At 43.6% G+C, this 22,501-nt stretch overlaps 1 protein-coding gene across 1 annotated transcript in view; it reads left to right on the forward strand.

Annotated features, from left to right (window-relative positions):
• Positions 1 to 666: 666 nt before the first annotated feature.
• The window catches only part of FKBP9 (FKBP prolyl isomerase 9), a 57,418-nt gene continuing 35,583 nt past the window's right edge, over positions 667 to 22,501 (forward strand). The window contains exons 1-3 of the mRNA XM_040353178.1: positions 667 to 1,197; positions 14,353 to 14,498; positions 17,111 to 17,300. Of these exons, the coding sequence (XP_040209112.1) occupies positions 947 to 1,197; positions 14,353 to 14,498; positions 17,111 to 17,300 (587 nt within the window). The 5' untranslated portion in view covers positions 667 to 946. The remainder of the gene's footprint in view (positions 1,198 to 14,352; positions 14,499 to 17,110; positions 17,301 to 22,501) is intronic.

A 22,501-nucleotide genomic window follows, 5' to 3' on the forward strand; every position in this document is an offset into this window, starting at 1 on the left:
TTCTGTTTATAAAGTGAACTGTTAGACGGGGCCGCTTTGGTTGTTTTGCAGGCTGGCCGGTAAGTGTGCTGGGAAAGCTTTTGGATGTGCGTTGCCCTTCTATGTGCATCTTGCTGCAAGGGCTGGTTATAGGTTGGGGGTTGTTGCCATATTTTTTGTACGGTCATACAGAACATGCCTGGTACTTTATTAAAGTAGGAGTAGTAGTAACAGTTGTCTGCTCCATAGCAGAGATCATATAAACTGCCTGGGGACCAAAGAGAGGGTGTGAGGTAAAGGCTGGCACAGCAGCTCTCCCCTCCCCCATGTAGCTGTGTGGAATGTCTGCCAACACATCAGCCACGTAGGAGAAGCAGTGATGGGACCAGCCTAATCCCCCCACACACACCCCGTTCTTCACAAACTTCACACATTTTCTCCAACTTTATTCTGAGACCAACAAGCACCATTCTAACAGAATGTTATAAACTTCCCGCTTTTCACACATCCTAATCCCCAATTCCTACTACTATAGGAAAATGATGGTTGTAGCAAGCCCCGCCCCTTTCCCATGCAGCTGGATCTCTCCCCTCTCTGAGTGTTCAAGGGGCTTTACATGGTGGGCGGGGCTTCTCAGGGTCTTCATTGGTTGGGCGGGGCTGCTCGGGGTCTTCCACGTTTACAGATACTACGAGCCTATCCGTGTATGAATGATACAATGTATAGAGATATACAGGGAGGACATAGACTATAGTTATATAGAGTGGCTCCTGTCCGGACATGTCGGTGTAGTCGGTGTCCCCGGGCGGTATACACAGTAGGTGCAGCACACACCCCCCCATAGAGACACACAGGTCACACATACGGGTCACACGCCGTGTCCGGACACTTCACATTCTTCCCTCAGTGAGAGTTGTGTGGTCCCTCCCCCTCCCTCCTCCTCCTCACTTCTTCTCCTCACTCTGCCATGACACCGAGCCGGAGCCCTCACCCTCTCCTCCCCGTGATGCCGGTTATCCGCTGGTCTCTGCTTCTCCTCCAGGCCGTCTTCCTGGTCAGCTTCGTCACTTGTAATGACGCCCCACCGGTACCCGGAGACCAGCTTCATATAGAGACCACCTGGGCACCCGAACTCTGTCCGCGGACCGTCACCCAAGGAGACTTCGTCCGATATCACTACAACGGAGCCTTCCCCGATGGCACCAAGTTTGACTCCAGGTACTATACTCTGCACCGTACACTACATCATACTACAATACCATACTATACACTATGTTACACCACACTCTGCAATGTACACTATACGCTTCAATATAGTGTACACCATACTATACTACACCATACACTGCGCAGTACAACATACTATACACTGCACTGTACATAATATATACGGTGACTATACTATACACGACACTACACTGCATGGTCTCATCATACAACATCAAACATGTCGTCCTTAAAAGGTTTGTCTTCAAAAGGTTCTATAGACATGATGACTGCCAGCACAGGGGTCCCATATAGGAATTCTGCAGACATGATGACTGATAGCACAGGGGTCCCATATAGGAATTCTGCAGACATGACTGATAGCACAGGGATCCCATATAGGAATTCTGCAGACATGATGACTGCCAGCACAGGGGTCCCATATAGGAATTCTGCAGACATGATGACTGATAGCACAGGGATCCTATGTAAGAACTCTACAGACATGACTGATAGCACAGGGATCCTATGTTAGAGCTCTACATACATGATGACTGCCAGCACAGGGGTCCCATATAGGAATTCTGCAGACATGATGACTGATAGCACAGGATGTAAGAACTCTACAGACACGATGACCGACAACACAGGGATCCCATGCACACACATTTAAGGTGCTCCCATCAAAGATTATTACTTTGAGACTCCACAATTTCAGCTTCAAAGGGTTCTATAGACATGATGACTGACAGCACAGGGGTTCCATGTAGGAATTCTGAAGACATGATGGCTGATAGCACAGGGATCCTATGTAAGAACTCTACAGACATGATAACTGACAGAACAGGTATACTATATAAGAACTCTGCCAACATGATGACTGACAGAATAGGGATCCTATATAGGAACTCTACAGACATGATAACTGACAGCACAGGGATCCTATGTAAGAACTCTACAGACATGATGATGACTGATTGCACAGGGATCCTATGTAAGAACTCTACAGACATGATGATGACTGATTGCACAGGGATCCTATATAAGAACGCTACAGACATAACAAATGACAGCACATGTAAGAAGAACTGTGCAGACATGATAACTGTCAGCACAGGGATCCTATGTAAGAACGCTACAGAAATGATGACTGTCAGCACAGGGATCCTATGTAAGAACGCTACAGAAATGATGACTGACAACACATAGATCCTATATAAGAACTCTACATACACCAGGGTTTGACAAATTTGCTTGGAATCTAGGAGCCAGCTAAAAAAGTTAGGAGCCAGAAAACGCGCCCCATCCCGCCAAGCACGCGCGCAGAAGCGAACACATACGTGAGCAGCGCCCGCATATGTAAACGGTGTTCAAACCACACATGTGAGGTATCGCCGCAATTGGTAGAGCGAGAGCAATAATTCTAGCCCTAGTCCTCCTCTGTAACTCAAAACATGCAACCTGTAGAATTTTTTAAACGTCGCCTATGAAGATTTTAAAGAGTAAAAGTTTGTCACCATTCCACGAGCGGACGCAATTTTGAAGCGTGACATGTTGGGTATGAATTTACTCGGCGTAACATTATCTTTCATAATATAAAAAAAATGGGGATAACTTTACTGTTGTCTTATTTTTTTATTTAAAAAAGTGTAATTTTTTCCCAAAAAAAGTGCATTGTAAGACCGCTGCGCAAATACGGCGTGACAGAAAGTATTGCAACGATCGCCATTTTATTCTCTAGGGTGTTAGGATTAAAAATATATATAATGTTTGGGGGTTCTAATTAGAGGGAAGAAGATGGCAGTGAAAATAGTGAAAAATTACATTAGAATTGCTGTTTAACTTGTAATGCTTAACTTGTAATACCAACGGCCACCACCAGATGGCGCCAGCTTACACATCTGATGGTAATAACTTGTAATACCAACGGCTCACCACCAGATGGCACCAGCTTACACATCTGATGGTAATAACTTGTAATACCAACAGCTCATCACCACCACAAAAAAAATAAAAAAATAAAATAATAATTTTTGCCCCCCTTCCAAGCCAAGTCGCCAGGACCCTATTTCTAGTCGCCATGGTGACCTGGCGACGTGATTTGTCTAGCCCTGACATACACAATAACTGACAGCACAGTGATCCTGTAATATCTGTACAGAAATGATGACTGACAGCACAGAGGTCCTATATAAGAACTCTGCAGACATGATAACTGACAGCACAGGGATCCTATGTAAGAACTCTACAGACATGATGACTGACAGCACAGGGATCCTATGTAAGAACTCTACAGACATGATGACTGATAGCTCAGGGATCCTATGTAAGAACTCTACAGACATGATGACTGATAGCACAGGGATCCTATGTAAGAACTCTACAGACATGATGACTGATAGCACAGGGATCCTATGTAAGAACTCTACAGACATGATGACTGATAGCACAGGGATCATATGTAAGAACTCTACAGACATGATGACTGATAGCACAGGGATCCTATGTAAGAACTCTACAGACATGATGACTGACAGCACAGGGATCCTATGTAAGAACTCTACAGACATGATGACTGATAGCTCAGGGATCCTATGTAAGAACTCTACAGACATGATGACTGACAGCACAGGGATCCTATGTAAGAACTCTACAGACATGATGACTGATAGCTCAGGGATCCTATGTAAGAACTCTACAGACATGATGACTGATAGCACAGGGATCCTATGTAAGAACTCTACAGACATGATGACTGATAGCACAGGGATCCTATGTAAGAACTCTACAGACATGATGACTGATAGCACAGGGATCCTATGTAAGAACTCTACAGACATGATGACTGATAGCACAGGGATCCTATGTAAGAACTCTACAGACATGATGACTGACAGCACAGGGATCATATGTAAGAACTCTACAGACATGATAACGGACAGCACAGGGATCCTATGTAAGAACTCTACAGACATGATAGCTGACAGCACAGGGATCCTATGTAAGAACTCTACAGACATGATGACTGATAGCACAGGGATCCTATGTAAGAACTCTACAGACATGATGACTGATAGCACAGGGATCCTATGTAAGAACTCTACAGACATGACTGATAGCACAGGGATCCTATGTAAGAACTCTACAGACATGATAGCTGACAGCACAGGGATCATATGTAAGAACTCTACAGACATGATGACTGATAGCACAGGGATCATATGTAAGAACTCTACAGACATGATAACGGACAGCACAGGGATCCTATGTAAGAACTCTACAGACATGATAGCTGACAGCACAGGGATCCTATGTAAGAACTCTACAGACATGATGACTGACAGCACATGGATCCAATGCACACACTTTTAAGGTGCTCCCATCAAAGATTATTAATTTGAGACTCAACTATTTTTTTTATTTTTTTTAAATGCATAATTCCAAGCATTGGCATGTTATACATAGTTACATTAGTTCAGCTTGGACCAATGTGACTATGTATATAACATACCTGGTGAATGTCGCTGGAAACTGCAAATCACGGTAGTAGTCACCGCTACTCCAGTAACCTCCATTTGCTTTTGGGTCCCATGCTGAGCAGCTTTTCTGATGCATTGTGAATTCTGAAGTTCGGATGCTCAGCACGCCCGCTATTCAGAAAATGCTTTGATGTCACGGCCTCACCTCGTCCAATCAGAGAATGATTTTCATTCTGAGAATGCAAAGAATTCTTTGAATGGTACTCTTGCTGAGAAGTCAACCTCCTGTGTTCACAGTGCATCAAGTGTAGCGGTATCCACTTCAGCGATTTCCAGCTTCAAGTGCAATTGGCCAGGTATGATATATACATAGTTACATATTCCAAGCTGGGTGACTGTAACTGTATATAAACATGCCAATGCCTGGAATTATTCTAAAGTCTATGGGGCCAAAAATGCAGTTCCTACCCTAAGGCTGGTTTCACACTGCTGTGCTGTGCTTTGGCCGCAATATGGGTAACTCCATATTAGTTCTTGCATTTTCGGTTGGTTTTCTGAAAGCACACCAAAGATGCAACATAAAGGATTTTTGATGCACTTTCAAAAAACAAGGCAAAAGCATGCACCAGTCTATGGGGCCGCAGGTAAAATGTGCAAAAATCGCAGATGCACCCACCATGCGGGCAAATCGCAGCGCAGAAGTGTGATACTCAAATACTCAACTCAAATGTGAATGGGCCCCATAGAATAACATGGAAATCTATTGTCTATCATTGATGCGCTTCTGAAAATGCACTTCAACTCACTCAGGTGTAAATGGGGCCATATGGATACTTTAGGGGACTTTGTTACAGTTGAAACTTATAAAAAGTTACTTTATTAGTAAATAATGACCTTTCCGTTTTGTATTAAATTGTTTCTTCATGATGGCAGGGGATTCTAACTATGTATGTGCTGCAGATAAAGTGATGGTGACATGCCAGCATAGTACATTGCCATTGGTATGGGGCAGTAGGTGACAATTTACCAGGTATAGGGGGCCTAAACTGCAGCCACCTACATCACCAAAGGGCCACACATAATATTCAGTATATGGAGTGGCTCTGATTATTTTCAGAGATTGCAAACATACTACAGGAGATAGTCGGAGACTTTGGATGTGATAGGAGTGTTTGGAGACAGGAGATGTGCAGGAGACGGAGCCAGAGATATTTCATTAGACTGCTATTACAGCTACATTGCAGATCCATGCTCCCATTACTGACCGCTGGGGTCCATGGGCCACACAGCAAGTACAAAAATCGGCAAGTGGCCCGAAGGCCACAGTTTGGAGGTTTTGTGTTGAGAATGGGTTTCCTCAATCGACTCCACTGTCTGCTCAGTTTCATTATTATGCTTCCAGTCCTGATCATGCATGTTAGAGAGGACTGCATGCTTCTGAAATCCACTGCACTAACAGCTCAGTCAGTAAGAACAACAGTCAGTCACGTCAGGAAATCCAATCTGATTTGGTAACTTGATTTTCTCATTGTTGAGTTGACTAGGAATGAGCTCAGGTGTATTCAGATCATAGTCCAACCACCATTCCCCCCCCCAGCAATTCTGCCAGGAAGCTTATGGTTGGACTGGGCCAACCATGAGCGGCAGAGGCCTCCCCTGCCCCACAAATATTGACAGAGGCATCCCCTGCCCAACAAATATCGACAGAGGCATCCCCTGCCCCACAAATATCGTCAGAGGCATCCCCTTCCCCACGAATATCGACAGAGGCATCCCCTGCCCAACAAATATCGTCAGAGGCATCCCCTTCCCCACGAATATTGACAGAGGCATCCCCTGCCCCACAAATATCGACAGAGGCATCCCCTGCCCAACAAATATTGACAGAGGCATCCCCTGCCCAACAAATATTGACAGAGGCATCCCCTGCCGAACAAATATTGACAGAGGCATCCCCTGCCCAACAAATATTGACAGAGGCATCCCCTGCCCAACAAATATTGACAGAGGCATCCCCTGCCGAACAAATATTGACAGAGGCATCCCCTGCCGAACAAATATTGACAGAGGCATCCCCTGCCCAACAAATATCGACAGAGGCATCCCCTGCCCCACAAATATCGTCAGAGGCATCCCCTTCCCCACGAATATCGACAGAGGCATCCCCTTCCCCACGAATATCGACAGAGGCATCCCCTTCCCCACAAATATCGACAGAGGCATCCCCTTCCCCACAAATATCGACAGAGGCATCCCCTTCCCCACAAATATCGATAGAGGCATCCCCTGCCCCACAAATATCGACAGAGAAATCCCCTGCCCCACAAATATCGACAGAGGCATCCCCTGCCCAACAAATATCGACAGAGGTCTCCCCTGCCCCACAAATATCGACAGAGGCATCCCCTGCCCAACAAATATCGACAGAGGCATCCCCTGCCCCACAAATATCGACAGAGGCCTCCCCTGCCCCACAAATATCGACAGAGGCCTCCCCTGCCCCACAAATATCGACAGAGAAATCCCCTGCCCCACAAATATCGACAGAGGCATCCCCTGCCCCACAAATATTGACAGAGGCATCCCCTGCCCCACAAATATTGACAGAGGCATCCCCTGCCCAACAAATATCGACAGAGGCATCCCCTGCCCAACAAATATCGACAAAGGCATCCCCTGCCCCACAAATATCGACAGAGAAATCCCCTGCCCCACAAATATCGACAGAGGCATCCCCTGCCCAACAAATATCGACAGAGGCCTCCCCTGCCCCACAAATATATGCAGCTGCAGTGCATACCTTGGCCATCTATGGTTTGCCCAGTTTAATGCAACTTCCTGGTGGGATCGCTTAGGTGGGTTTAGACTAGGATCCAAATACACCTAAAGTCATCTTCAGTGTCAAGCAGTGTGAAATAATCCGATTTTCTGGTTCATTATTTAATAACATTACATTACGCCTGAAATGCTTACTTGTGGCTCAAACTGATTGTTCATTGACTTGCATGGGGACTGCACCAGGTTTTATCCCCTCTTAGCATTAATATATTAAAATACAATTATTCTGGAAATCCATGTAACTTCAACACCTTTATTGATGACAGATCTTGCCGTGTAATTTTCTAACCCAATGCTAATATGATCACTCTATTATTTTCATGTGAAAAGTTAAGAAATGAAACAAATCCAAAATGAAGGAGGTTTCAGTAATCAGAGCCTATAGCAGACTTGATGTGTGCAGCTGCTTCCTCTGGTCCCAATTACAGGCAAGCTGAAACATGATTCCCACAACATTGTCCACGTCCCCACATTTGCCTGGGATTTTTCGCCTAGAGATGGTGTGCACTGGGGAGAATGACTTTTGCAGAGACAGCCTGAAATTCTTATAGGTCAGGACTGTCCAAACATTTGATTGGATGGAGTAATAAAGCACATTGTGGGGAGCCAGATGCTATAAACATGTCTAATGGCACTGTGAGATTCAGGCATTTCTGATGGGAAAATAAGATCCATCTGTCCTAACACTCCATTGGGAGTCTTTCACACTTGGAAATCTACAATGAATGAACAATCAAGTGATTGCCTTGCAGGAAAGTGTGAGTTTAACACGTCCTCTAGAAAAGCCACACGTTAGATGGCAGCCCACTTCAGCTCTCTGCTTTATATATGAGAAAGACACATGGGCTGATTTGGAATACAGCAGCAGGATCAAACAAAAGTGAAGCTGTTGGCTTTAGTAACCAATCATATTCCAGTTTTAACCTCATTCAAGATGTGTTACACAATGAAAACTAGTATGTGATTGGTTTCTGTGGATAACTTTTTTTTTTTTATATTGTTCACACACTCTACATATGAAGTACATTGCAGTCTTCCAGCAGATTTTATTTATTACAAGTATTTATATAGTGCCAAAAATACAGAACAGCTAGTTACAAAGTACACTGAGCAACCATATCCTTATCCCCCTGAGACCTACATTTTTACATCCGTTCCACAATCATGGAAGCATCTGCACACACAGTAGGGCCAATGTGATCAGGAGCCAAGTCTATCTCATAGACCAGGGGTCTTCAAACTACAGCCCTCCAGTTGTTCAGGAACTACAATTCCCATCATGCCTAGTCATGTCAGTGTGTTACAATACCTCATGGGATGTGTAGTTCTACAACAGCTAGAGGGCCATAGTTTGAGGATCCCTGTCATAGACCCTGTTGTAGGAATGTCATTTTGGAGCACTATGACCAAGGCCCATATATAAATAGCCAGCATGGGCTGTGGCCAAACATGCTGCTGATTTAAGGCTCCATTCGCACAGTTCAGCCACACTGTCAATTCCAGTGGCAAGAATCTACAGGTTTCTGTGGCTGGGATTGACCGATGTGCACGGATAGCAGCGGCTGCTGAGCCCATACATTGCAATCCCTGGCTGTTGGCAGCTGAAAATATTCATGACTGTTCAGGATTATCTGTATTGATTGCAGCTGGATGCATTTTGTGTGGCTTTCCACAGCCTCTCGCTGCAGTGTACTGGCTTGGGCTGCAGCCACACAAAATTCATCCAGCTGCAATCAATGCAGATAATCACTGACTACAGGGAGTCCCTGAGTTTCGAACATCCGACTTGCGAACGACTCCTACTTACGAACGGGAGGCTGCGAGGCCACCTTTCGACGGCAGGTACATTAGATGGAACCTTTTTGATGGTGGGCACATTCAACAGAACATCGGAAAACGATGTTTCTGCCGTTCTACGCATGCACAGCCACTTTTCGACGGCGGGCACATTAGACGGAACGTTGGAAAATGACATATCTGCCGTTCTGCGCATGCTGTTCCGACTTATCCGCAACTATCCGTGAATGTTGGCCGCCGTACCAGTACACTGCAGTGAGAGGCTGTCAGCAGCTGCAGCTATTCACACACAGTTGGCAATCCAGCAGCAGGAATAAGTAGATTATTGCCTTTGGAATCTGTAGCATGGCTAAATGCCCGTGCAAATTGAGCCTAAAGGTGACCATACACTATACAATTTAATTGTACAATCTTTTTCAGATCTACAAACAATGTACTGCAAGGTCCTGCCTGATTTAATACAAATTACATATGTTGATTAGTTACATTAAAGCGGAGTTCCGGCCACAATTTCACTTTTTAAATATAAATACCCCTGTAATACACAAGCTTAATGTATTCTAGTAAAGTTAGTCTGTAAACTAAGGTCCGTTTTGTTAGGTTGTTACAGCATTTAGACACTTTATAAAATAGAAATTGACTGGGGCCATCTTAAGTGTGGGCATCATGAAGCCAGACTGTATGACTTCCTGGATTTCAGCCTTGCACATGCTCAGTGCTGCACAAGCAGTGTCAGATCAGGTTTCAGCACCTGTACTGTCCAAGTCACATGATTCTTTGAGACTGGGGAGTGCACAGACTCCTGGAAAGTTACACCCACTACATTCCCAGGAGTCTGTGCGGTGTAGGTTAGGAAGCTTAAGCACCTAGGTGCAGGAAGAGGGAAGATTAACTATTCTGCCTAGCAACAACACTTTGAAGGCATCTAAAAAAAAAAGATTTTTTTCGTAAAGGACTAATGACATTTTTTTAAAACTACTGATGTAATGTTATATTTATGGGTGGAACTCCACTTTAACTTAGTCTGGTTGAAAAAAGACACAAGTCCATCTAGTTCAACCAATAAAAGGGAAAAGAAAAACATAGAATCCCATATTCGCAATCCTATGCCCACAGTTGATCCAGAGGGAGGCAAAAACCTCATCATAGCATGATCCAATTTGCTCCAGTAGGGAAAAAAATTCCTTCCTTATCTCCCGAGAAGCAATCAGATATTCTCTGGATCAACGTTACCTATAAATGTTAGTATATTATGTGCATTTATGTAAAAAGAATCCAGCCCTTTTTTAAAACAATATACTGAGCTGGCCAGAACCACCTCTGCATGGAGTCTAGTCCACATTTTCACAGCTCTTATGCCTCTTACACACGACCGTGTTTCCCGGCGGTAAAATTTCAGCCGGGAAACCGAGGGGAAAACCGAGAACCTGCTTGGTAACTCTTTCCCCCTACACACAGGAAAACTGCCATGAGAGCGTTGGTCGGGAATTGCAGCCGTGTGTATGCTCCATCGCAGTGTTTCCCATAGGAAAACTGCCGGGTTAAAAACCTGCGGAAAAAAAGAAAACGTTCTCTCTTTTTTTCCTGCAGTTTTCCTGTTGGGAAAACTGTGATGGAGCATACACACGGTCGGTTTTCCCCAAAAGCTCTCATGGCAGTTTTCTCGACAGGAAAACCGGTCGTGTGTACAACGCATTACTGTGAAGAAACCTTTCCGTATTTGGAGATAAAAACTCTTTTCCTCTAGACGTAAAGAGTGCCCCCTTGTCCTCTGTGATAAACTTAAAGTGAATAACTCAACATCAAGTTCACTATATGGACCACTTATGTACTTATACATGTTGATCATATCCTCCCTAAAAATAACAAACATGTTATACTTACCTCCCCAGTGCAGTGGATTTACACAGAACAGCCCGAATTTTCCTTTTCTCTGATCCCTCTTCGGTGCTCCTGGCCCCTCCCTCCTGTTGAGTGCCCCCACAGCAAGTACTTGCTATGGGGGCACCCGAGCCAAGTCACAGGTCGCTGTGTCCATTCTGACACAGAGCTGTGTCCTGGCCCCTCCCTCTCTCTATTCTCATTCGCTGATTGACAGCAGTGGGAGCCAATGGTGCCGCACAGCCAATAAGAAGCGGAGTCTCAGGCAGACGAGACATTCCTACAACATCACTAGATCTAGATGGACCTCAGGTGCATTAAGATAAAAAATGTTCTGACTTTACAATCACTTTAACTACTTCAGCCCCGGAAGGATTTACTCACTTGTTGAAAACCCCCACCTGTAAGTTACACCTACAGGTATGCCTAGATTTAAGGATCACTAAAGGAAAAACATTTTTTTGCTGAAATGACTGTTTACAGGGTATAGAGACACAAAAGTTAACTGATTTCTTTTAAAAATAATTAAAAATAGATTAAATTCAATCATATTATGTACCTACAGTTTCACTTTCGTTTTTAAACTGGTTTCATGTTTCTGTGAAGTAAAGAGACCCACATAACATAAACAAACGAATCCAGGGCAGTGTTTTGTTTTTAAAATGAATCTGATTGGTTCTGAGGAGTTTTAGACACACAGCTTGGACCACAGCGAAAAGCTGCAATGAGATTTTTCATAAGGAGCCAGACAAGCAGGAAGTGTGGAGATCACAGCAGAATTACAGCAACTTCAAAGCAAAAACGAACAATGAGGACATGAAACCAGGACTGTAGTAAGGTAAAGGAAGCTATTTAGCTAAAAAAAAAAATTCCTTTAGTGATCCTTTAAGGCTTACCTGTAGGTGTTTGCAATATCTCCTAAACCTACACGGTTTAGGAGATATTTGCCAATAGATATACACTGTTGTCTACGGCTCATGCGCACCGTAGACAACAGCGCAGGCGCAGTAAAATCCCCATTCATAAAAATGGCAATGCCGTATTTGACGGCTCCTGCGCGCAAGGGTTTACAACCACTTTAATGACCACGCCATTTTTTGCGATACGACACTGCATTGCTTTAACTGAGAATTGCGCGGTCGCGTGACATTGTACCCAAACAAAATTGATGCCCTTTTTCCCCCACAAATATATCTTTCTTTTGGTGGTATTTGATCAACTCTGCGGTTTTTATTTTTTGCCCTATAAACAAAAAAAGGCGACAATTTTGAAGGAAAAACAAAACAACATTTTTTACTTTCTGCTATAATAGATATCCCAAAAACAAATGTACAAAATCAAATCTATTCATCAATTTAGGCCAATATGTATTTCCATTCCCAATCCCAATAAGCGTATATTGATTGGTTTGCACAAAAGTTATAGCGTCTACAAAATAGGGGAAAGATTTAGGGACTTGTTTTTACTGGTAATGGTGGCGATCTGCGATTTTCAGCAGGACTGGGACAGGACAAATCTGACCCTAAATGACACTTTTTGGGGACCAGTGACACCAATACAGAGATCAGTGCTAAATAAAATTGCACTGATCAATGTATAAATTACACTGGCAGTGTGTGTTCTAACTATGTGGGGGGTGGGCTCACTGGGACAACACAGAGCTTGCTGTTCCTGATTACTAGGAACAGCCGATCTCAGGGTTGCCCCTTGGCAGAACGGGAATATGCCTTATTTATATAGGCAGATCCCCATTCTGCCTCTCTGTGGAGCGATTGCGCTCCCCCCGGCGTGCAGCGAGCGTGTGCGCCGCCACAGTATCTCATACATGACCACTTGTTTTTGTTTGTTGGAGATCTATATGTAGCCAAAGGTGACAAACACTGTAGCTGCTGACCTTTAATCTTAGGACTGACCAGGGTTCCTGCGATGTCTTCACCCCAGCTGATTTTCAGCTCTCGGGTGCTGCCGCCGCCATTCATGGTGAGGGAAACTGGCAGGCCTTTTGGCTTTACAGCTGGTTCCCTACTGCACATGCGCAAAGCACGCTATGCTTTCTAACTGGCCCAGTGGTGGAGGAAGGAGGGGGGCTGAACTTCCGAGGAACGGCAGAGTCTCCTGGAAGTGGGGAAGGGCACCCGTCAAACAGGTGCCCGTTCATACCCCCTCCCCCCCGACGGGCACCAGATGTGGCAAATGTGGCACCGGAGGCGGGGAAGAAGCACATAAGCGTAGCTTCCACTTTTGGGTGGAACTCCGCTTTAAACTAATAAGACTTGGATTTTGTTTAGTTTAAATCTGCTGCTACCTGGGTTACATTCACCAATGTTGTTTATTTAATACAGGTACTTATATAGCACCATGAATTTATGCAGGGCTTCACATATATATTGCACATTCACATAGGTCCCTGCTCCCAAGGAGCTTACTATCTAGGGCCCCTAAATTACTTTCATACATACGCATGCTAGGGCCAATTTAGACAGGAGCCAATTGGCCTATCAGACCCATGCGGGCGCAGGGAGTGCATGCAAACTCCAGGCATGTAGTGTCATGGTTGAGATTTGAACCAGTGACCCTGGTGCTGCCAGGTGGAAATGCTCTCCACTACACCACAGTATACATAGGGAGGTGTTTTGTAGTTCATACAAGGTTGTTAGAAAATCTGATAAGATTGTTTGATATAAAACGTATATTAAAGTCGTAGTGCTCTGCTTTCAGGTCACAGCTTCAACCTTCAGGTCATCGTTTTACTGGATTTACATCAAGCATTCTGTTTGCCTGTCTAGTTTCTTCATCATAGGGCATGCATTTTCAGTTTGCTTTATTGGCTTTATTTTGTCCTAACTACAGATGTTGATACATTTACATACGAATACATTTGTCTGAGCTATCAGAAAGTGAACAATGGAAATGTACTGAAAACTGCAGTTTCGAGGGATTGTGATGCAGAATTTGATTCTATTTCCTCAATTAATTTCATGTCTGTGGATATGCAGTCTTAAGACACAAACTTATTAAAAATATATATTTGAAAGGCTGGGTAAGACGTGTATTTGCATTGAGATTGCACATTATTGAGGAAACGCGTAAAGAAAATAACCTTTGATTAAATCGTGAGGAATGCTAAGAGCAAGGAAATTTTCATAATAATTCATTTTATACTATTTTACAGTTATGACCGCGGGACCACTTACAACGTATATGTGGGAAAAAAGCAGATCATTGAAGGAATGGACAAAGCTTTAATTGGAATGTGTGTAAACGAGAGACGATTAGTGAAAATTCCACCAAGTCTTGCTTATGGGAGTGAAGGAGTAGGTAAGTGTTTCACCTGCATGTCTTGTATAAGTATATGGGTACTTGCATCACATTGTAGCAGCTAGAATAGCTTTAAGGCCCGGCTCACACTGGTGCGATGCGAGAACCCTGCAAATCCCCTGCGGGTTCCCGCATCGCATCCGACTTGTACGGCAGTTCACATTGCCATATGCAAACTGCTGAGGAGTGTCATATGTTAACGACATCTTCAAAACAGCTCGCATATCGCACTGCGAACTGACAGTTCGGACCTGAATCGGATCGCATATGTGTGAACACACATGCGATTTGATTCTGGTCCGAACAGAAAAAAGGGTCCTGTGCGTGTTTGGACCGAATGCAGTGTGATATCAGCCATACTATCTGTATGGCTAAAATCGCACCGCACAGACATTGCATGTAATGTGAACAGCAGTGCGCTGCGAATTACATGCGATGTCTGGCAACGCACAAGTGTGAACCGAGCCTAACAAGTAACATTAAAGATTTATTTTGTAATTAAAATAATAAACATGTTATACTTACCTGCTCTGAGCAATGGTTTTGCCCAAAGCAGCCCTGATCTTCCTTTTCTGGGGTCCCCCGCTGGCGCTCAAGGCTCCTCCGCTTCGGTGAGTGCCCCTCTAGAAATCTGCTGTCAATGGGGGCACACATGCAGGCTCGCTACCGAGCCACCCTATCTGCGTCTATTAACAGAGATTTGGTGGCTCGGCCCCGTCCCCTGCTCCCTCGTCACAGCATTTGATTGACAGTAGTGGGAAAAAAAAAAAGGTATCATATCTCTCCAGTGGCCAATTTCCACTCCAATCAAGTGCCAAAGCTTCTGTCAGCATCTGTCCTATGAAAGGAAAACAATATAGTGCATAATTTTTTGTTGGTTTTTGCAAATTTTATGGCTCAATGAAGAACTTGAGTTCACAACCCTGTATCAGCCCCCGTTCACATCGGCGCGATTTGACATGTCAAACCGCATGCCAACTTGCAGCCTATTGCCTATCTCGACTTTGCGGCGCCGCACCCATTTCCAAGAGTAGTTCCTGCACTACTTTTGGCGATTCCGAGGGCGATTACACTGGACATCTGTGCATGGACCTAGAGGGGGGCTCTAGGAGCGGCACTGCTTGCAGGACTTTTAATGTCCCGCAAGCGCACCACTCCAGTGTGAAAGCACTCAGGCTTTCACACTGAAGCGACAGGTGAGGGGCCTTATAATCGCTTTGCAGGTGCTATTTTAGGCGCTGTAAAGTGCTTCAGTGTGAAAGTAGCCTGATAGTTTATTCATCTCCCCTAGGCATTTATAAATTACTCTTGTAGTGCCCCCTCCTCCTGCACTACAAGGGTAATTCATACTGCTACCTGGTGTGGGCTTAAAGTGTTATTAACGTCATGTACACATACGTTAATATGTAGCATATGGTATCAAAAAAATCAAGGTCACTATATTGATGTTTTGGAAGAGTTGTAAATACCCTTTTTTTGGTAGTTTCAGAGTTGGTCACATGATCCTTCTCCACTTCTTCAGTATGTATTTAAAGCGGAGTTCCACCCAAAAGTGGAACTTCCGTTTATCTTATCCCCCCCCCCACTCTGGTGCCACAATTGGCTTTGACAGGTGAAAAAATGTAAATGGCAAAATGTATATAAACTCAAACACATAAAAGTAGAGGTCGACCGACATGGGTTTTTCTCAGGCCGATGCCAATATTTACAAATCGCAGTGGGCAATCACGATATATGATGCCGATTTTTTTTTTTTTTTGGACCGATATGTTAGGCCAATTTTTTTTTCTCCCCTTCATCTCATAAAATCTAACAGTTAAGTAATAAGAAGTGATAGATTTTTTTATTTTTATTTAACATTTATTAAACACAACAAGCCTCCAATAAGTGCACTTGTATGTATAATTTAGATTAAAAAAACTATGTATCTTATATATTAAATACACAGAAACAGGTTATCAAAACTTTAGGACAAAAAAAAAATGTGCTAACTTTTTTTTTTTTTTATTATTCATTAAAGTGTATTTTTTCCCCAACAAATTATTTGAAATACTGTGTGAAATAAAATATTGCAATAACTTCCATTTTATTCTCTAGGGTCTCTGCTAAAAAAAATATTTGGGTGTTCTAAGTGATTTTCTAGCAGAAAATACTGGATTTTTACTTGGAAGCAACACGTCAGAAAATATTTTAGTCTTATAAACTGAGATCTTCTACACACAGGAGTTCATTCTTTTCATAAGTAGAAACATTGGATCTCTCTGCTTATTTTATCAGAGATGTTCTCAGACTTGGCAGACTCCGACAGGAGACTTCAGGCAACTTGCATTGACTTCTATTACAGAAGTCATTTGCAAGTTGCGCTGAAGTCGTGCTGTGCGGGGTCGCCCCGCAAGTCGGATCGCCCCTGTGTGAACCGGCTAGTGCATAAATTAATCAGCCTTATTTGCAGCACAATCGGCCGATGCCGAATAATAAAAGAATTGCCAAAAATCGGCCAACCTCTACATGAAAGCAATGGTTGCTTTCATTTATAGACATGGATGTTCATTATGGGGAAAGAAAATCTTTGTAGTCTTGTAGATTCATTTTCTTTTTTTATTATTTCACAGCCGGTGTCATTCCACCAGATGCCATTATACACTTTGATGTCCTCTTGTTAGATATTTGGAATCCTGAGGACAAAGTCAAAACAGAGACTTACTACAAACCAGAAAATTGCTCTCGCACAGTACAAGTCTCTGATTTCATTCGTTACCATTACAATGGGACAATATTGGACGGGACACTTTTTGATTCTAGGTATGTAGTTATGAATATACAAGTGACTTGTCTTTTCAGCCCCAAATCCAATAAAAGTATGTAGACTTCACCTCTGTAACATCTCTAAAATGCTGCTGCTGCCAGACTCATCTACCTTACCAACTGCTCAGTGTCTGCTACCCCTCTTCACCAATCCCTACACTGGCTTCTGATTGCCCAGTCACTTAAATTCAAAATACTAACAACATACAGAGCCATAAATAACTCCACCCCGACCTACATCACCAATCTTGTCTCCAAATATAACCCAAACCGTCCTCTCCTCTGCCATTAAGACCTCCTACTCTCAAGCTCCCTTGTCTCCTCCTCCCTATAACACCTCCAACTAATTTTTCATCACTTCCATCAGCTCATCCCCCACAGTTATTATTATTATTATTATTATTATTATTATACAGGATTTATATAGTGCCAACAGTGCTTAACAAAATTAAGGCAGACATTACAGTTGCATTACAATTTGGTACAAGAGAAATCAGAGGGCCCTGCTCGCTAGAGCTTACAGTCTAGGAGGGAGGGTCAATTGATACAAAAGGTAATAGCTGTGGGGATGAGCTGATGGAGAAAGTAAAACAGTGTATTAGTAATGCCGCATACACATGATCTGAATTTTCGATGTGGATGTGAGCTTTTGTTTGGAAATTCCGACCGTGTGTAGGCCCCATCGGACATTTTCTGTCGGAATTTGTGACAGCAAAAGTTTGAGAGCTGGTTCTCAAATTTTCCAAAGGCAGAATTCTTGACAGAAATTTAGATCGTCTTTATGCAATTCCGACGCGCAAAAATCTTTTGCATGCTCTGAATCATTGAGCTTAATTTTTCTTGGCTCATCGTAGTGTTGTACATCACTGTGTTCTTGACCTTCGGATTTTCATACATTTGTGTGACCGTGTGTATGCAACACAAGTTTGAGCCAAAATTCAGTCGGAAAAAAATCCACTGTTTTGTTGTCGGAAATTCAGATCGTGTGTACGCGGCATTAGAAGCAGCATAAGCTTCTTTAAAGAGAAGGGTTTTCAGGGATTGTCTGAATACGGATAGATTAGGGGACAATATGACAGTTGGGGTGGGGAGTTCCAAAGGATAGAAGAAGCTCTGGAGAAATCCTGTAGGTGAGCATGGGAGGAGGTCTTGGGAGGACCGAAGAGTGCAGCTTGGTTGGTATTTTGAAACCAGGTTAGTGATGTAGCTTGGGGGCAGAGTTGTGGATGGCTTTGTAAATTATTGTTAGTACTTTGAATTTTATTAGTTTGGTGAATGGAAGCCACTGGAAGGATTGGCGGAGAGAGGTGGATGAGTCTTGCAGCAGCATTCATTATGGACTGAAGGGGTGATAGTGCATGTAAAGATAATCCAATGAGGAGTGAGCTGCAGTAGTTGAGGCTAGAGATAACCAAGGAGTGAATTAGAAGCTTGGTGGTGTCTTTGGTTAAAAAGGGGCATATTCTGGAAATGTTGTGGAGGCTCAGGCGGCATGATTTGGGCAGGGATTGGATGTCGGCCTGAAAGGACAGTTCGGAGTCTAGGGTTACCCCTAGCACCCTGGCATGTGGGGACTTACTGAGAGTTGTGCCATTGATCTTGACAGAGAACTCAGGAAGGGGCACGTGGGGGAGGAAATATTATGAGCTTGGTTTTAGATTCAGGTTGAAGAAGCGGTGTGACATCCAGGCTGATATGTCTGTTAGTAAATCAGTGATGTGTGAGGAGACTGATGGGGTGAGCTGAGGCGTAGAGAGATAGATTTGAGTGTCAAGAGGTGTTGGAGAGGAGGAAGTAGAGTTGTAAGTGATGCTGAAGGTGCGATGAGATAGGTAAGATTCGAACCAACGGAGAGCACAGCCATGGATACCAATCAAATGTAGTTTTTTGAGGAGGAGGGGGTGATCAACTGTATCAAAGGCAGTGAAGAGGTATTTTCTGTGTAGTGCCGTGGACGAAATACAGACTGAAGGGGATCAAGAAGGTTATTCTCAATGAGGTGGTCGCTCAGTTGGTTGTACACTAAACGTTCAAGGAGTTATAACCTTTTGTACCACTTGACCCACGCTATTAGATTGTAAGCACCTATGAGCAGGGCTCCCTTAACTCTCTTGTATTTTATGGTATTGTGACTGTTCTGTCTCCCTTTTTTTTACTATAAAACACTGTGTGAACTATATAAATCTTGTATAATAATAAACTATAGGAAAAATTATAAACTCCCCTCGCACAACAGTGTACTATTTTGATATAACAGATCCCTGGGTGGCTGCTGCTCAATTCATGTAAAAAAACACATTAGCAAATGTTGGTAAATAAGAGCTGCACCGACCCAATTTTAACCCCTGATAAATCCTTGCTAATCTAAAAATCGCAAAGCCATACACGGTGCTACACAATCTCATACAAAACGTAAGTGCAATAAAAGTGCCAAAGTTCTTATAAATCTTAAATAAATAAAGTGCAATCATCTGTGCCACTCCAACTCCAATCTTGTTTCACTCTGTGGCAATTGCCACATACAGCGAGACTGTGATTCAGCAATTTTTAACCTACCTCAGTGTAAGTTAAGGTGGTTAACTCCATCTGGTGAGTTTGGTCCCAGAAGGGCACCGGGCACCAATCACAGAGTGAATCTAGATTTGGGTTGGAGTGGCACAGATTATTGCACTTTATATGAGATTGTACAGCACTGTGTATAATTTTGTGATTTTTAGATTACATATTATATAAGGTTTAAAGATTGGGATTGGCACAGCTCTTATTTACTAACATCAAAATTAAACAGCACTTCTAAATGTACAAATAAAACAGACATTTATGATAAAGCTTACACATATACAAAATACTATTCCAATACAGTGAGAAATCACAAAAAGCCTCCACAAATAATACAGTCCTTGTATATTATTAATCTCTGATTTTAGCAGCTCTGCTGGTGTGTATATTACAACCTCCTTGTATGTGTGATATAAAGGCTTCCTTTGTAGTGCTGCACCCAGTACTTCATACTCCACCACCATCTGGAAAGAAACTCATCAAAAATGTTACTCCTCTTGTCATAAAAATTGCAAAGCGTTTTAGTGGTATGATATTTACAGAACTAAAATGTAAGTCTCTTATGCCCAAGTACTTTAGATCATAAGTACACTCACTGATGTGGTTCACAAAAACACAAAGTATGCCTATAACGTAATTCTATTTATTAAGAAGCCTCAGTAAAACTGCAGTATAAAACTCACATTCTACATGTGTAGCCAGGACCAGTCTCCACAATTAACCCTTGAAATGCTGGTTTACGAAAACAAACAGGCCATCATATGTACTATGTGCATAGATCACAGTGCCATACATATGCCATATGGATACATCTATTAACCTGTATTATTAGACACCAGGGGCCAGATTCACAGAGGAGATACAACGGCGTATCTCCTGATACACCGTCGTATCTCCTGTCGTATCTATGCGGCTGATTCATAGAATCAGTTCCGCATAGATAGCCCTAAGATCCGACAGGTGTAATTGACTTACACTGTCGGATCTTAGGATGCAATACTTCGGTCGCCGCTGGGGGGAGTTTGCGTCGTATTCCAGCGTCAGGTATGCAAATTAGCAGTTACGGCGATCCACAAAGGTTTTTTCCGTCGTTACGTCGGCGCAAGTCTTTTTTTCCCGTCGCAAAGTTAGGTGTGCTTTAACATGGTGTAAAATTACTCCACCATGTTAAAGTATGCCCGTCATTCCCACGTCGCTTTAGAATTTATTTTTTCCCGGCGTAAGTACGTTACGCACGTCGCGATTCACAAACACGTCGGGCCGCCGTAAGTTCGCGCAAAGCACGTGGGGAAAATTGCGAACAGAGCATGCGCAGAACGTCCGGCGCGGGAGCGCGCCTAATTTAAATGGTACCCGCCCCATTTGAATTGGGCGGGCTTGCGCCGGACGACTCTACGTTACACCGCCGCAAGTTTCCAGGTAAGTGCTTTGAGGATCAGGCACTTACACTGAAAACTTGCGGCGGTGTAACGTAAACGGGTTACGTTACACGGCCGCAAATTTTTGTGAATCTGGCCCCATGGGCCAGATTCACAAAAGAGATACAACGGCGTATCTCCTGATACGCCGTCGTATCTCTCTGTTACGGCCGTCCTAACTATGCGACTGATTCATAGAATCAGTTACACATAGCTAGCCCTAAGATCCGACAGGTGTAATTGAATTACACTGTTGGATCTTAAGGATGCAATTCTAGGCCGGCCGCTAGGTGGCGAGGCCATTGCGGTCGGCGTAGAATATGCAAATGACTAGTTACGGCGATTCCCGAACGTCCGCGCTGCCCGTCGATCTAACTTTACGTTGTTTCCGTCGAGTTACACCGCGTAAAATTAGGGCTGAGCCCTAGTTGTTCTAAGCCATGTTAAGTATGGCCGTCGTTCCCGCGTCGAAATTTAAAAAACAACGTCGTTTGCGTAAGTCGTCCGTGAATGGCGCTGGACGCCATTTACGCTAACGTCTAAACAAATGGCGTTCCGTGAGACGTCATTTAGCGCAATGCACGTCGGGTAATTTTCCTCGACGGAGCATGCGCAGTACGTTCGGCGCGGGAACGCGCCTAATTTAAATGGTGCCCGCCCCATTTGAATTGGGCGGGCTTGCGCCGAGCGCATTTACGTTACACCGCCGCAAGTTTACAGGTAAGAGTTTTGAGAATCAGGCACTTACGCTGTAAACCTGCAGCGGTGTAACGTAAATGGGATACGTTACGCCACCGTGGAGTAACGCAATTGTATGTGAATCTGGCCCTGTGTTCCTTCCAAGATAATACATTGTATAACATTAATAACTGATACATTAACTGCTTGCCGACCAGCCGCCGTATAACTTATACGTTTTACGCTGCCAGTTATATGGCAGCAGGTCGGCTCTGCTGGGCGAGATCACGTAGCTATACGTCATCTCGCCGAGTATGAACAGCGATCAGTAATTTGAGTCCACCCCCCTACAGTTAGAACACACACAGGGAACATCCTTAACCCCTTCCCTGTGTTAACCCCTTCCCTGCCAGTGGCATTTTTATAGTAATCCAATGCATTTTTATAGCACTGATCACTATAAAAATGTCAATGGTCCCAAAAATGTGTCAAAAGTGTCCGAAGTGTCCGCCATAATGTCGCAGTACCGAAAAAAAAATCAGT

This window comes from Rana temporaria, chromosome 5 (genome assembly GCF_905171775.1).
Source record: "Rana temporaria chromosome 5, aRanTem1.1, whole genome shotgun sequence".
In the NCBI taxonomy this organism is placed as follows: Eukaryota; Metazoa; Chordata; class Amphibia; order Anura; family Ranidae; genus Rana; species Rana temporaria.